The sequence below is a fragment of the Brassica oleracea genome, chromosome C2 (assembly GCF_000695525.1).
Source record: "Brassica oleracea var. oleracea cultivar TO1000 chromosome C2, BOL, whole genome shotgun sequence".
Classification (NCBI taxonomy): domain Eukaryota; kingdom Viridiplantae; phylum Streptophyta; class Magnoliopsida; order Brassicales; family Brassicaceae; genus Brassica; species Brassica oleracea.
The window spans coordinates 38080626-38098615 of NC_027749.1; the positions used below are offsets into that span (position 1 = coordinate 38080626).

The window sequence follows — 17990 nt, forward strand, 5'->3', positions numbered from 1 at the left end:
GCCAAAGGAAGACGGGCTGAATATCAAAGTAAGAATCGAGCTGGACTTAGTCAAGAAAATCCTCTGCGATCTTCGAAACGGTTAGACGACTGGGGACTACATATATAAAGGAGAAATAGAGCAAGAGAAGGGCCACTTGAAACCCTAGACACAAACATCACCTTAATACATTTGTCTTAGTTCTTAGTCATTGTAATCCCTTTTCATTATAACCATCATTGTAATCTCTTTTCATTATAACCATTGTATTCGATCAATCTCTATCAATAAAGTTTATTTTTGTCAACCGGAATCTCATTACATAGTTGCGTTTTGAAGATTTTGTTGTCAGATTATTCTATTCCTTAATCTTTTACCAAATACCTAGTGTGAGTTTTATGATTTACAAGGGGTATGTCCACATTTCTAAAGTTTTAAAAGGAAAAAAAATAAATATACTATAATTTAGAAATTATTTTTATTGAATTTTAAATTTACAAGATGAAGAAAAAAGGTAATAGCCTATATCTCTTATCTCTCAACCGCAACTTTTCTCTTGGCAGTATACCACCAATGGTCCAACACATATGATGGCATATAAATATTTAAATAAACCTTGGAACTATCTATATCGATGCAGACACAAACGACTGTATATATACACACATGTATTACTACTTCACTGTATCATTATTGTTCTCTCTAAATATTCGAATCTTGAACTTTTTCATTTTCACTATTCGATGTTGTCTCCTCTCATCGTTAACACAACCTCAAGAGAAAACTATATGGCGGCGGATTTCTCAGATTTTACGGCGGAAGGCTTGCCGGACTTCACGATGGTCGGAGAAGGAAGTCTTTATCTTCTTGAAGGAATCGATTACTACGACGACTTTTTCATTGGGTTCGATGGAGATGATGCTTTACCGGATTTGAAGATTGATTGCGATATTCTCGGCGAATATTCCGGCAGTTGGAGAGATGATGAACAAGAAATGGAGGGAAACACTTCGACAAAGTCGGAGACGTCAGAGAGAGACGGTGGTATGGTTAAGCTTGATGGTGGTGCTAGGACCCCCAAAACGGTGCGTAGAGGAAAACGTAAAGTGAAGAAAAATAAAGATTGTTTATCCCTTGACAATGAAATTAAGAAAAAAGCCAAGGTATGTTTCTAAATACATTTTTTCCTAACAAATAACTTTTTCATTGACAAAATAATAGCTATTTTAATTTCCTTTCTTAAATAACAAGTATTAATCTCTGTTGAGTAGATTCAATGCAACAATTGTTGGGTATTTGAGTTTTTTTTTAATATTTGTGGTTTCAAATAATTGTTCATCTATTTTATTTTCATAATTAATCAGAGATATATATATTTAGGAATTATCTATATTTTTTACTACTGATAAAATCTATGTTATGAACCAGTTTTCTTTTGTAGTAACAAATTCATAATATTAAACTTTTATAAAAATTTATAAATATTAACAGAAGAAATCAACCGTTAATAAATAACTAATTCATGATTTTTAAGTATATTTAAATTCATGATTTTAAATATATAAAACCGTTCAATCTTCATCGATAAATCCATATCTATAAAAATTAATCTTTGTGATAATTTTTATGTTTAATATCAACCGTCCTTAATTATAATACTTTTTAATAATAACTAATATAACTAATTTATTTATTTATAAGACATGTTAATTTTTTGGTTTCAAAAATGTAATCTTAAATTTTATATTAATTTAAAATAAGTTTTCACATATGGACCATCTAGTTTGTCGTTAATTAATACTTTTCTTCTTATGTATATGAAATAGTTTAATCTCTAGCAGCAAAATTATAATCTTATATTGAATATGTATATACATCGTTCTATTCTACAGATTTGGCTGGCCGAGTCGTTTTTAAATAATTTAGTTTTTGTCAGAAAAGAATATGACATTTTATGTTTATGTGCAGCCTAGACCAATTAGTCATCTAATTTATCAATATTAAATAACATTATAATTTTAAAAATATAGTTAATCAAATTATATCAATATTGTATGTTGTTTCAAAATATACAATGTTTTGAGATTGTAAAGTTAATTTTAACTTTTAGAAACTGTTCAACCAATAAAATTTTGCAGTTTTTTTTATAATTAGTTGAATAATTTTAAAATTATATTTTTAATTGTGATTTTTAGAAGTACATAATTTTCTTAATTTTTGTGCACTTAACCGAAACATCATATATTATGGAACTGAGGGATTATATAATTTTTTTTTTTAATTATTGCTAAAATCAGGTGGATTGGACGCCAGAGTTACACCGGAATTTCGTACAAGCTGTGGAGCAACTAGGGATAGACAAAGCAGTGCCATCTCTCACTCGTCACAACGTTGCAAACCATCTCCAGGTATTGTACTACTCAAAAAGCCAGTAGATTATATCCTACATCAATTAATCTATAGAGGCTAGAGCTATGTTCTTAGGAATATAACCTATCCCCTGTTCAAAAACTCGGGCGCCTAGTTGCTAGCCGGACCCAAGCTGAAGCAATTTTGATGTAATCGGCCAACAAAATCGGAGACCAATTACTCGGCCATTAAACCGATTAGGCAGCCCATTAAGCCGATTAGACAGCCCAATTACCGACTAATCAGCCCATTAATTGGACTTAAATTATAAACTAAGAAAATATTTTCTAGGCTTTAGCATGAAGCCCAAAGCCCAAATACTTTACCACTCTCTTAGCATTACTACTCCTTTCTTAGCATTACTACTCTATATATAGACTAAGGTTTTGCCTCTCTTTTTTTTTCCTAACCGATGTGGGACTTTGCCCATCAGTCCTAATAATGCGAAAAATATTAATAGTGTCTATCGAACCCAGGTTGATGGACATAAGATCATAACATTTGGCCACTAGGAGACAGCGATCACATTTTTTTTTTGCGCATATGTTAATAGACATATATACATATGAGAAAAACTCAAAACTAGTCTAAGTTAAGGCATCACATATACTAACAATTAACCTTTTTTTAAACCCATAAATATAAATTCAATAATAACATACAAAAAACTATTATATTCTAATATATTTATATTTTATATTTAATTTAAATATAATAATTAAACTAGGCTCCGCGTATACCCTGATTAATCCCCGATTTTCTGGTAACTCGCTAGGTCCGGGATCGCCGCCCGACTAACGCCTAGCGTAGTTCCGAACAAGGAACCTAACCAATCAAGATCTATGTCATTGAAAAAAAAAAAATCTATATTATTGAGTATTAAAGCGATCTAAATAAACATCAACTCATATATTCACTAAAATGAGAATAATTGTGTGTTTTATCTTATAATAATAAGAGAAATATAGGTCATATCGGAAACATTTACTAGCGCGTGAAGCAGAAGCTGCGAACTGGAATCTCAGGCGGCATGCTACGGTGGCAGTTGCCGGATTAGGAGGGAAAAAGCCGTGGAAGGCTCCTGCCTTGGGCTATCCACCAAACGTGACACCGATGCATCACGGCCACTTCAGGCCTTTACACGTGTTGGGTCATCCTACATGGCCTAAACACAAGCATAACCATCCATCTTCGTCTACTCATCGGACGTATCCAATTCCGGCTGTTGCAGCACCTCCGTCATCTTGGCCTGGTCAGCCGCCATATTGGCACCAACAAGCACTATATCCACAGGTAAATTCATATGTAAATTTGACAGATTGGTTGCACGGTTAAAATGTAAAATAATAATTATTAAAAGGGTTTATTTGTAGGGATATGGTATGGCTACACCGAATCATTCGATGTACAATAATAAATCAGAAACAAGCATTGGTGTTCCCACAAGACAATTAAGCCCCACCACTAATCCGCCTATCGACATTCATCCCGTGCGTGCACCTTTATTTCTTTTGAATTTCTTTGATTCCGAAATAAGTAATAATCCCAAAAGTTTTTGAGAACTTTGTTTAACTTGATAAGGTTTTTTTTCTTTTTTTGTAAAAGGGCTTTTTAACTTGATAAGGTTATCTCATTAATTGGTGTTTATCTCCCTTTGAATTTTGTTTTTTTTTTTTGTCGGTTCAGTCTAATGAGAGCATAGACGCAGCTATAGGAGACGTCATAACAAAGCCCTGGCTACCTCTTCCTCTGGGACTGAAACCGCCCTCAGTTGACGGCGTCATGACCGAATTACAACGTCAAGGCGTTACTAATGTTCCTCATCTTCCTTGAGAGCACAATTCGTCGAAATCCTTTTTGGGTATCTTTCTAAGTATTTTTGCAAGGAATACAATATAATTCCTTGTTGCTTGATCATTGTGTTCAATATGAGTTCATGTATCGAAGTTAAAGCAAGTCTGTTTTTATCTAATTGCATCGTCTTGTTAGTCAATCAAACTTAATCCTACCTATTATATAAAAGAACAACAAAATAAATTTAAATGTGTGGACAATTCTGAATTGTTTATGCTTTTTTACTTTTTGCTATCATGGTTCATTTGAGTTACATACACTTCCAAGTTCATATTTAAACCAATTGTTAATAAATAAACTGATTTATCTTTTTTTATTATTTAATATAATTTTCATTCGATCTTGAACATCTATCTATAACAATAAAGTTGTCTTTAATCTCTCCACAACCATCCACCTCATCATTTACATAGGAGCAAAACATTCCACGTGTCCATCTCTTTTACGTAATGCAATCTTTCTTTTTATTTGAGTTCTTTATGTTTGTTTATTTTGTGGGTTCTCTTCAAAATATTCATATCTGGCCCATCCTCTTTTAGAGTTTGTATCTGATGTGACCACACCTGCACTCGGCTCCTCCTCCCTCCCTCACTCTTCGTCTCCTAAAGCCTCCGACCACCGCCTTTGTAACAGCATTGGGCTTTCGAGTAGTGTAGTCACCGATTGTATTTATGTGCTACGTTGGTGGTGGTTTATCAAAGAGAACATCACTTTTCCACTTATTCATCGTTTACAGCACAACTCCACAGTAACGTCTCCCTTCTCCTCCACAGCACAACTCACCGTAACGTCTAAGCTAGGAATGCCAAGAAAGGTGGAAAGTTTATGGGGATCGACATAGTTCTTGTAGATGAGAAGGTAAATCGACTCTTTGGAAACGTTTGTTTTTTAAAATTATTGGAGTTTTGCTTCCAAAGTCATATTCTTTCTCTTATAGATGGAGAAGTTGTTGAGGTCAAAATCGGTCACGATGGAATCAATGCTGGAAAGTCCCCGGAAAATATTTTTCGGAAGGATAACTTTCGTATAATTTTTAACGAAGAGTTTCCACGGTAAATTCTGGAGTTATTTTATCGACAAGATAAAAGTCAACACCAGGAAATACCAATCCTGAAGAACACCCAAGACATCGAAAACCCGAGTCACCGTATAGCAACTGGTTCAGCTACAAGACCATCATGCAATCAATTCGCCATAAGGCGAACAGCCCCTCGCGAGACTGGGGTGCCAGCTGGCGACCGGTCCCTTGCAGGACGGGGTCGCCAGCTGGCAGGGACCAGGTCGCCATCTGGCGATCGACTTTCATAAACTTCGCTCACCGACTAGAGAGCACATACTATGATTTATCAAACACCATGCACTCTCATTTCGCTCCCTTAGCTCCTTCTTACGAACTATGACTGCGACGACGGTTGACTTAAAACACCAGATGCCTCGATTATATGATTGGATTAAACCTTTCTATGAAACCAGCGTCGTATCGAAGGCAATGTCTCAAAAAAATCATAAAAACGCTTAAAGCCGAAAGATGGCCCAAAGAGGTCTGAAACGCGACTAAAAGCCCACTTGCAGTTTCAGATGAGAATAGGCCCAGGATTACTATGACGGTTTCTTTCATATTCGCAGAAGAAGATAAATGTCAAGTTTCTAGGATAATTACGAAGATCGAAGAAAATTGGAATATTTCCGCAAGATGATAAACTTTACATAGGGGCAGAAAAGGAAGACACAAACTGACCTTGGGAGAAGTATATAAGGAGTGCAAAGACGAGAGGCACGAGGGAGAACTTTTACACAGAAAAACTTAGCACTTAGAGCAATAGGCAACTTTCCGTTTTTGTTATCGAGCTGCGACTCAACTAGGTTTTTGCAGTCTTAGGTTGTTAGAACTAGGGAACTGCATGAAGCTCTTGCAGCCAAGGCTCTTACCTCGTTGTAACGCTCATATGCAGATTCGGAATAAGACATCCTTTGCTTTCTTTTTCGATTCTTATATTTTATTTCCTCAGTTTATTTCGTGTCTCTGATTGCTTGGCGTGTGGTTTAGCAAATATCTGGGACCTCTGGAACATTAGGGTTTTCCTAACTTTTCTAATTTAAAAGGAAATCGATGGTGTAAATTTCGGTTCCCACAGAAGTCACCAAATTTTTTGTTACTTTATCTTATTGTAATAGATAATTGTGTTTATAATGTCTTCTTTTTTTAAAGGATGTAGTCTACGATGATCCAGTGATCAGTTAGCGTCCACCGTGTTGAACAAGTTCCAACGCCTACTCAGAGAGGGAGGTATATATATATGTATATATATATATATATATATATATATATATATTAATTATCCGCCTAAACCGGAAAATGGTTAATGGTTACAATGAAAATTCAACCCGAAAAACGAACCAGCTTAAACCGTAGTAAACCACAGAAAACCGGAACCAAGCAAAACCCTAGCTCTAGCAACGTTTCAGCCGTTCCCTAGCATCCGCTGTCGCCTTCTCTGGAGCTTGCTCACCGCCTTCAACAACGTGTATCTCGAGCTCTCCCGGTCAGTTGTAACCACTCCGGTGGCAACCACATGAAGGCGATGGGGAGCGCGACCCAAAGAAGCCCCTGTGAACTTCGCCGGAGCCGTGAAGTTCGCCGGGGCAGACGACCTTCACCAGTCAATCTTGAATCTCCATGCATACCCTCCGTCGACCTCAGCGTAACTACAAGACGCGGTTTCCACCACTTCCACAAAGGTATCAGATCTGAGAAAAAGCCTCCTCCACCTGCCATCCTCGAGCAGATGCTAAGGAAGATACACCAGATCTGGAATCCCGCTTCAGAGAGCATCTTCCGAACCACCGCAGCTCCGTCGGTCTCCTCACCGCGCATGGCCAGAAAGGAGAGAGAGTTTCCCGGTTAACATGTAACCAGAAACGCCATCAGCACCACCGAAATAGAAGAAAACAAAGAGAAACAAAAGCCCTCTCACACCACCGGCGGTGAAGCTGATGGCGGAGAGGCAAGCGGCGGATGTAGTTTTAGAGAGAGGTTGGAGAAAAGTTTTTACAGAGAGAGGTAGGAGAAGTTTCTTTAGAGAGAGGTTGGAGAAAAGTGAGAGGGAGGTAGTTATGAGCTGAGTTCATTTGATGTGAGAAAGAGCAATCAGTAATCTCAGAGAGGTATGTAGTCATTGTTGTATCCACCCTTTGATTTGTGTCTCTCAATTTATATTCTGGCATTTTTCTTATCTTTCTTAGCACTCATAAAGCATAAAGTTTTGGATGAATTTCTAATGTTTTCTTTAAAGCCAGAAAATCATGGCAAGCTCAAGCTCGACTCTTACGAGGGTACTATGTTTCTTGGTGCGTGCTTATATTGATTATTTTTCTTCATGATCAGTTGTGGGTTTCAAATATAGATGAGTGTTGCCTAAAGTTTTTGTTTTGCACTTCTGTTGTGCAGATTAGTTAGACGGACTTAGCTGAAGCTATTGGTGCTTCCCTCCTTCAGTCAATGGTGGGTACATATCTGACTTTGATATCTTTGTGATCGGTACGTCTGCTAGAAATTACAGACTTTCTCTTTATGTTTTCCGACGAAACCATCTCTTTTCTACATGGTTGATTGGGCAAGTAAAATGTCGAATAGTGCAGAAAGAATAGGAAAATATGAATAATATTTTAGTAATTGCAAATCCTCTTCTTCTTTTTTCCTCTATCTGCTTTCCAGCTTATGACCTAGAGATTAAAGCCGGTGCATGTCTAAGGATTACCAAGTGCAGTGAGTTCGAGTATTGCCCAACTCCAATGGAACATGGTAGTTTCACCTTGAAGTATTTGCTCTTATCTCTCAGTTTCTTTAGCCAGTTTTTATAAATGATTATCATCATGGTCATAGACATGTCTGGTGAAGCTAACGTAAGTGTGATTAGTAAAAATCAGATATTTTCTTGCCGTCTTTTTGTTATCATTTTTGTCATTATTTGGTTGATTTTATTGCTGATCACTTCTAATTGGGCTCTAGATGTATTGCATTGCCAGTGTGTTTACAATCTATTACGTACACTTAATATTTTCCATGTATTACTCTCATTCGTCAAGTCATTATTATTTGTACTGCATAGTTTTTATTGATGCCCTACTCTTATCAACGCAGACAGACCTTCACCAGCAATGGCTTCCAGGAATTCAAAAGCGGACGCGTCTCTCTCACCACACGTGTTCTTTGATGATGTGGTTCCCGAAATTTGCATTGACACTGTGTCCGATGTGGTGTATAACCACGGCGATATTTCTGGAGGGGTTTCCTCGAGTCCAAAATCCGAATCAAAGGTATTTTCTTCACTTTCTTCTTTTTTTGTTTGCTTTTCGAGTTTTCCTCAGACTGTTGTGGTTCGTTTGTCACTAACCACTGTCAACGCAAATTTTGTTTGTCAGGTTCATGGATTCATAGAAAAGGTTCCAGCACGTGGTTGATGCTAGTTGTGTGAACAAATCACTGAAGAATGTGGCTTTAAAGAAGGTTATAACGTGATCATATAAGAAGTGTGTCTGAGTTACTATGAACCTTTGTTTGTTATAAGTAGTTTAAATTTGGGGATTGGAAAATTTATTGTATTTTGCGTGTGTGAAGCTGGAGTTGGTGTGGCATGACTCATAGCTGGAGTTGGTGTGGCATGACTCAACCAATGGCTCGATCAAGACTATGAAACTCAGTTAGATGGCCCCAGTGGAAATGAATCATCATATTTCTCTTGTGGAGTGTTTCTTATACTGACCCTAGAAGTGAATCAGATGCCTTTTCTAGTCAATGATTACCGAACAAGTTTCAGATCACTGAATCGATAGCTATATATGTTTTTCCTACAAATGTGTATGTATGCTTAAATAGAACAGTTTCAGCTAGAAATAAACTAAATAAATTTTGTTTTCATTTTTTAATCTGAGATGTGTTACGGTCAGCGGTTGATGAGACTTTAAGAAAACAAAACAAGTTGTTTGAATGCCTTCAATTATTTCCTAACAGAAACTTCCATTTACATATAGGCACATACACTACAAGTATCAATTGAGAGCCAAGGGCCGATTTACAAATCAGATTAAGAAAGTTGGATTTTTTTTTTTTACTTTTTTTTGTATATCTATATTGGATCAAAAAATTGTAACTTATGATGTCTTTCTCTTCTTTAGCTATGTCTGTTTCACCTATTTTCTTAATGAAAGAGCTCGCAGCAAAGAAGAATATGGGTTTTCTTCCAACTCTAATGTCGATTTTTAATGCAAGAAGAAAATAAGGATACTTTATAACTGTTGCGATACTTACAATTTTACATGTTTAAGAAATAGTGGCATGTAATTTGAGAACGTCTCAAGGCTTATAAAAAATATTATGATAAAAAATCTGACTCAAATGTTTTTAGAATCTGCATACAAGAAATGAAAATAAATATAACTTCATAATACAAATATGTGCATATATTATAAGGCATGCACATCAATGGGCAAGCTATGACATGCACGTCGATGGATAAGCTACATCACATTTCAGGTAAATTAGCTGATGGATAATTTGAAGAAAAAAATTTAACACCGCATAATTTGAAATCTATACTTATCTATTTATATTATTCTTTCTTTTCCTCCTGCTACAACACTTGTCTCTTTTTCAGTACGTCATGTTAGCATATGTTTTTGCACAAAAAAATGTTGGGCTTGAGATAGATTTTTAGGCTAGATTTATCATCATGTGCCTTATGATAATGGCTTTGTAATGACGAAATAATTTTCTAAACTTTGGGTTTCAGTTACATAGCTAAATATTTCTTTTAACCATTACATTTACATGTGTTTTCCTTTCTAAAGTTGCGTATTCTTTGTTCAAAAAAAAGTTACATATTCTAAGAAATATTATGCTAAACAAATGTATAATTTTCACATTAGATGTAGCTTCATGATGGACAAAGCCAGTATTTCGACCTTATATATTTACAACAATAATTATATGTAACTGAGAGCTCTATAATTGTAATTTAGTATCTAATTAAAACAAAAAGGGTTTATTGATATATATATTGAGTTGACTTTTCTTATAAGAATAGAAAGGTTAATGAAAATTAGTCAACAGAGTTTTCAAAATAGAAATATTAGTCAACAATTAATAACTTAGTGAACATACATAATATTGTTCAAAAATATAAACATTCCAATAGTAAAAATAAACTTTTATAAAAAACAAAAGGGAGGAAAATTTATTTATGTTATTGTCTTTTTAGTTTCATCAAGTTTAAATAAAATTAACAAGAAAATGATTGAAAACCAGAACCAAAAATTAACACATAATAATAACAAAATATTAAAAATAAAAGGTTTAGAAAATTAAATAAATATGATATAATAAATAAAAAAAAAAATATAACACACAAAAAATGTGATATCATAAAAAAATTCAAGCATAAATTTAATATTTATATAAAAAAGTACATATTTGCAGAGTCTAAATGGAAAACCGCATTATAAAAAAATTGACAAGAAACACATAAAATAAATATAAATAAAAGTAGATGACTTAATAGAAAATATATTAAAAATCTAATCCGTCAAAAAAAAAAGAACATAGCCCTATCAAGCCATTTTAACAACCGGATTAAAAAAAATTAACTTGACTCAACGAAATAAAGTAAAATATTTTACCATCAAACAATTTCAATCAAAAGAAGTCCTGAAAAAAAAACAAGAATAGTGATACTATATAAAATATTAATTCAAACCTATGATGCTCTCTTACAAATCCGCACTAAATATAAAATTTTAAAGAAAATCTTGATAAAATTTAACAATCTAAGGTAAACAAACAGTCGATTCATCAAAAACTATTCACTCAAAAGACCTAACGCTTCTGAATTGAATGGTCATTTATACAAAATGTTACAAGAAGTTAAGAAATCGATAACTTAAACTCACCATCTATAAAACATAGCTATAACACCTTACGCTGCTTATAATTTTGAACTCACACAAATAACCAAAGAATGAATAACGAACCATTTCTCTCTTATAAGTTCTCACACCAAACAAGACCTTCAGGAGCAAATCCCCGGCGCACACTCCAAGTCTACATCAACAGGCCAAACACACAACAATCTATCATTGGTTTCCAGCTACCATGTATCACCGACCATCAAAGTAATTTTAATGATTCAACAACTAAGGGCATGGAATTCATGTTAACATACCTTGAAATCGAACACCCCGACTCAACCCTGCTTATTTAAGAAACAACCCTATACGTGATGAAATTACTAGCAGTTGAAGACAATAACATAACTGATGATCTTCAAGTTACTCTTACCATCACATACTACAACCAAACCGCGACTACAAGACTTGACGTCGACCTTATCATCACTGATAGTGAGGCAACTAATAGGCCTCCAACTACAGAAGAAGAAAACGATGCATGCATTGTATGCTTCATAAATTACAACAATAAAACCTGTCTATGCTTTCTTACTTGCGGCCATACTTTCCATTTCCGCTGCATTGATAAATGGCTTCATACGAACATAAGCTGTCCCATATGTAGGAAAAATCATCTATGATTCAGCGTTATTACAATTTATAAGGGGTTTCTTATGTTCCAATTTTCAGTTTCATTTTCATACTGTTTTTGATTTTCGTTCTAATTCTCAAACAAAATATATAAATATTTTTCCTCATTTCCTAATATGTTTCATCGCCATAATTAGTTTATTACCAAAAATCAAATAAAAAAACATATAAGAACAAAACTTCATTACACACATTTAAATTCAGATTAGTCTCTAAAATAAAATTCAAATTTTGTTGCTTCTATATATTGTCTACATGGTACTTAACAATATAATTCAATATGTTCTCTAAATAAAGCATCAACTTTACTTTATGTTTAAAAATTCTAACTAAATTAACTTTGCTACAACTATCGGCTTTTTATTATACTTTTATTGAATCGATTGGTCACAACCACTTATGTTATTCCACTTTGAACTAAGTAACTACAAAATAAAGTAATACATTATGATCGTTAACCAATATCAAATAGATCAGAAAATAATATGCTTTTCTTTCAACATATTTTCTTTACTAAAACCATAAAATAAATTGTAAATTTATGTAAGAACAAAATATAGGAACCCGGTGCGTATTGACGGAATACCGCTAATATAGAAGACAGTCCATCAATTAGTCATATGTGCTGCAACGCACCATTATGATCGGACGTAACGTAAAGATGGTTAAGGAATAATGAGGCATGAAAAAAGTTGTTTCTGGATTGTCTTCGTCGAGCAAAAATACAGTCGTAGTTCGTATTCCATTTGTTTGAGAAATGCTATTTTTATGCCTAAAGAATGTTATCTTTTGGAAAAATAATTGCAAATAAATTGATAGTCTTAAAAGTATCATATATATATATTGTGTGTGTGAAACTATGAACATACAGAATTACGACTGGCAATCTTAATGTGCAAACCACGATGAACACATACTAATCCTACGTGGGAAGATGCATATTTTGACCTTAACAATTTTTTCGATTGTGCCAACTACGATCCAAATAATTTGTTACTGCCAAATACGACTTAAAATTGATTAAAATTCAAAATTTTCTATCCGAACTTGCTTCCATAACTCAAAATCTTATATTGACTAACCGTTGCGGTGCTGTGTAGCTAAACAAAACCATGTCATTTTGTATTTGACTAAATCAAAATAATTTTTTCTCTCTGGGGGATTCAAACCCGAATAATGGCAATCCCTACGACAAACGAACAAACCACTCGTCCAAGTTATATTTCTGTAAAAATGGTATAACATGTATATTATATACGTAAAATATACGAAGAGACGCCGTCACGACTTCATCCTCTATATCTCTCTCAATTCGATTGCCTCAAGATGTCTCATTTTCAAAAGTCTCTGGTGTAGAGGGACGAGGTTGACCAGACACGGTGTTCTCGCGAGGGCTGAGGATAAGATAAGGATCTCTTCTTCTTCTCTCGAAAAACAATTTCAACCACTCGAAAATGAGTCGGAGATTGAGGTTTGAGTTTCCTCGATATCATCCTTAACAAAATTCAATTTTGCCAAGTACCCATTTCCTGTTATAAATCATAAGTTGTGTCATTATCATGTGTTCGGTGATCCACATGATTTTATGGACTCAGGATCATGCGACCCTATATGTTTGGTGGATGAACCTAGCTTGAGATACTTTGAAGCGAATTACCAGCCAAAGACAGATATAGACAAGAACGACTATGCACACTTTTTGTACGTATATAACGACATGATACATCATTATTACAGAATGTAACTATAACGCCCGGACCGCCCACGGCTAATGGGCCATCCACGCCCGCTGTCTCAGCCCATGGACCCCATCCCGTTCCAGCGATCGGTCCGTTAATATTTTCAAAAGCCTGAAATCATTATTTACTGACCCTGCAATCACCATCCAACATTTTCCCGTGTTTTGACCTCACTTGCACAGTATCGCGAATCACTTTACGATAGGTCACCTATCCTTTCACTATTCCAGCCCAAGCACGCTTAACTCTGGAATTCTAAACGGATGTGTGACGGAAAAGGTAAGTCAACTTTGGTGACATAGATAGCCAAATTAATTCTCTTAAACCTTTCCACATATCACAACTCGGGATGATACAATTCACACCCTCTCAAAGAACGCAACGTCCTCTTTGCGCTCCACGATAGGTCTCAAGACGCCTTTTAGGTCAGAATTGAGATGGCTAACCAGCTCTGATACCACTTGTAACGCCCCGACCGCTCACGGCTAATGGGCCATCCACGCCCGCTCTCTCGGCCCATGGACTTCATCCTGTTCCAGTGATCGGTCCGTTAATATTTTCCAAAGCCTGAAATCATTATTTACTGACCCTGCAATCACCATCCGACCTTTTCCCGTGCTTTGACCTCACTTGCACGGTATCGCGAGTCACTTCCCGATAGGTCACTTATCATTTCACTACTCCAGCCCAAGCACACTTAACTTTGAAGTTCTAAACGGATATGTGACGGAAAAAGTAAGTCAACTTTGGTGACATAGGTAGCCAAATTAATTCTCTTAAGCCTTTCCACATATCACAACTCGGGATGTTGCAGTAACTTGAACGGTGGTTTGTGCGTACTAACGATTTGTTTGTCAATGTAGGATTCTGAACTATGGAAAAAAGTTTAGATATAAATTTAAAGTTTTATCAACTTTAGCTCGTATTTGGCACTAACTAGATATATAAGTGATATACTATGGATTTTACCACTTTTTATGCCATAGTACATGTCTTATTTAGACTCTTTATGTTATGTATGGAGTCTATTTTAGAATCTTTACAGGTTTATGTACGTTCTGAAACATTGTGGAGTTTATGGAGCTAAATGGAGCTTAAAGGAAGAAAGACCCGTATCTGAGCAAATGAAGAAAAAACAGAGTCGACGAACAGAGGAGGTGTCGGTCGACACTCATCCCTGATGTCGATCGACACTCACGCGAGAAAGCCTTGCCGGATCAAGATCATGAAATGGGCCCAGAAGTTTCCACAAAATTACAAGAATGCCCCTAACAAGTTTTGATCTAAAATATATATGTTATGCCATGTCTAGACAAAAAAGAGAGACATACTAGATTTTGTTCTTTAAAGCTTTTGTAAGGTAGGAGAGGAGATCTTTAACTCCTTCAGAGTATTGTATTGGAACTCCGGTTTTTCTATCTCTAATCTATCATGCAATTCATTCAATTTATCTCTGTGTTTTGTTTGATTATGTCTAAGTAGAAACCCTTGTTAGACTAAGGATTTGATATGGTATTGATGAATTATTGATTTAGAACTGATAAGGTGATTTATTAAAATCCTTCATAGAATTAGATCTTATTGCATGCATTCTAGAGTAGTGATACACTAAAATTGTGTCTTTACTACTGCAAGCTAACAGTGTAGATGTAGTATTTGAGATTCAATTCCAGAGGACCAGTTTACACTTTATCTTTATGGGACAATATCAAGCTAAAAAAATATGGGGGTTTCAAGATTAAGGTATCGTGACAAGCAAGTAATAAGTTGATTTTAAGGTTTTCAGGGTTTAAAAGAGCCAGCCTAAGGTTGTTTATTCGGGTGTTCTCAGCCACGAGCCAAACAATTATTCAGATTCAGATTAAGGACCAGTCTAGAACTCAGAACACTTCAAGTAAATCAGTCCACTATCATGGAGCTTCACCTTTTGTCAATCGATCTCAGCACCTAAACTTTCGTTTGGATTGGACTAAGACGCGATGACAAACATTAAGTTCAAATCCGATTTGTTCACAAAACACCCTAACATCTACTTTTACTGGCTATGGATGCAATGCTCATTCATTCAATGTCTAGCAACCAATAACACTTTTGATGAATAAATTAAGCCTAGATTCATACACTAAATAATTAGTTTAGGATAAGCAGTAAGAGCTGAAATGAATGAAGACAATTAAATATTAACATATGTAAGTTAAGCTCATGATCTAATAACCCTAAGCTAACAATTCGAAATATAAAGAGGGTTCAGGGATTTCTTCTCTAAAACGAGAGAGAGAGAGAGAGAGAGAGAGAGAGAGAGAGAGGGAGAGAGAGGGAGAGAGAGGGAGAGAGAGGGAGAGAGTACTAAAGAAAGTCAAATTTCTGCTCACCCGAAGGACTCCACCCTGGAGAACTTAAATCACCTCCGAAGGTTCTCCCTCCGAAAGACGAGTCTGATCCTGAGGAAAGACTTTAGAGTTCAAGTTGGAGAGAACAGTGGATAGCCACCAGACGAGCGCCCGATGTCGGTGGATTGTCGAGCTGACCTCGTAAGTACACTATCCTTTAACTTCTTCCCCTGACACGAAGAAGTTGGTTCCACTTTCACCATTGTCTTACGTCTGCTCCCGGTGACCGTCGCATCATCATCCGAGATAACCTTGCTGATCAGCCCTTTCTTCACCGACACCGCTTTTGCTGCCTCCTTGAAAGCGGCCATCGGATCTTGCGCTGTGTCTCCTGGCATATTTTCTAAAAACAAGCATCAAGATGGGAGTCGTTAAATATTCAAGTTGAGAGTTGTATCTTGAAAAAGAAAGAAGGAAACTCACCCCATTGCCTATTGCGTTGCAATACCTCCGTGCTAACCAAGTAAGCCACCTGACGGCGTTCGAGGGGAAGCGCGCCCAAAGAACGTTACTTTCTCCCTCCGAAAGAGCAGGATGAGTTCCAGCTACACAAGGAAAAGAATCAGATAAGTCAATCATCAGGTCAATATAACCCACCTATCATATCATACACATACCTACAAAATTCCACCGATAAAAGGACCCTGGAAGAGTCATAAAAGCATATCTCTCTGGTGTTTCTTCCTGAAGACCGGACCTTTGCGGTCATTCTTCGAAAGTTCATCAACGATCAGCAAACCGCTGCGAGCGCGGAGATGAAAATGACCCTCGCCGCCGTTAATTGGGGCTAAATGATAAGCGTAGAAAACCTCGTTGACGCCCAAGGAGAATCCTCCAAACGGGAGGGTTGAGTTGAGAGGATGAGATCCTATATAAATCATATAACCATGCGATAAGTGATGGCAGTTCTCCTCTGAATCCCGAATTAAAAAAAGGTTTCATAAACGGCAATCTCCTCCGGCATGCAGTTGGAAGCACGCTCCGACGAGCTAGGTGCATGGAGAACAACAGAAGGAGGGAGTAGATTGATATCACTCAAATTACCCTAACGAGTAATTTGTACTCTCTCAAATAAGAGGTCGAGTTGTAGTACTTAGGGATCGAATTCACAGGAAGCTAATGCACACAAAAGATCTAGTAGTTATGTGGTTAAGCTAGGCAAACATGTTTAAATGTAAATAGCAGTGGTGGGAGCAAAGTAATTGCTCGGTTGATTGATTGGGGTTTTGAAACAGATATGAAAGGCGTTAGACTTAGGGTTTCTATTCAGTCAATCATGATTATAGAGATATAGAGACTAAGTGTATGTTGGATATTCTAGAACTCAAACTTAAAGAATAGTCTATCAACTTCTGTATTTTTAGACTATCTATTGTCATATGTAAGACCTCAGCAATCGCTTGTTGGTTTTGAGAAAGTGTCGATCAATTCCAATTATGGATTGTCGATCAATACACTTTTCAGCCCGTCGATCGATGCAACTACTGAGTTTTCTATCGATGTTCCTTCCAGCAAGCTTTACCGCACGGGTTTGACTTTTTCACTAGGTTAAACTAAATCAGATGTTGATTTTTTCTAGCAATCCTAGCACAATGTAACTAGATCAGACAAAGGACTATGCTTCCTCTTGCGCCCTAATATCTATGGACATGGTCCTAATTAGCCACTCTATAACACATGCATTAAAGAACAGTTCAATTGATTGATATCCTAAAAACTTAGCAATTCTATATTTTGGGTTAATCCCTCATGAATATCTGAACCCTAAATATAACAGAGAACTACTCAGACATAGCTAAGCAATTCATAACAAGGTAATGAATAAACTGCATAAATATATAGGAGTAGAAAATCTTGGAGTTCCAATCACAAATCTCTGAAGGAGTTCTTGGATCTTCTCTCCAAACCTAAAACACTAAGTATTTTGCGGTAAAAGAAAATATGAAATCATATGTTGCCTAGAACAATGGCAGAGCACATAAATATAAGGCTAAAACTCGTCAGGGGCAATTTGGTAAATCTTGTG

At 36.0% G+C, this 17990-nt stretch overlaps 1 protein-coding gene across 2 annotated transcripts; it reads left to right on the forward strand.

Moving 5' to 3' along the window:
• Positions 1 to 607: 607 nt before the first annotated feature.
• On the forward strand, positions 608 to 4432 carry LOC106323045 (transcription activator GLK2-like). Of its 2 annotated transcripts, none has more exons than XM_013761207.1 (5): positions 608 to 1142; positions 2261 to 2387; positions 3347 to 3681; positions 3762 to 3878; positions 4075 to 4432. In XM_013761207.1, exons 1-5 carry the CDS (start codon positions 723 to 725, stop codon positions 4219 to 4221), a joined length of 1146 nt encoding a protein of 381 aa, XP_013616661.1. In that variant the 5' UTR covers positions 608 to 722; the 3' UTR covers positions 4222 to 4432. The 2 variants fall into 2 exon arrangements, with proteins under 2 accessions (XP_013616661.1, XP_013616662.1); XM_013761208.1 differs by having other exon boundaries at positions 2277 to 2387; positions 3349 to 3681.
• The last annotated feature ends 13558 nt before the right edge of the window (positions 4433 to 17990 follow it).

Coding starts and splice junctions, on each gene's coding strand:
- LOC106323045 (XM_013761207.1), top strand. CDS start 723: ATGTTGTCTCCTCTCATCGTTAACACAACCTCAAGAGAAAACTATATG. Junction 1,143..2,260: donor AAATTAAGAAAAAAGCCAAG/GTATGTTTCTAA, acceptor TTTTTTTTTTAA/TTATTGCTAAAATCAGGTGG. Junction 3,879..4,074: donor CGCCTATCGACATTCATCCC/GTGCGTGCACCT, acceptor TTGTCGGTTCAG/TCTAATGAGAGCATAGACGC.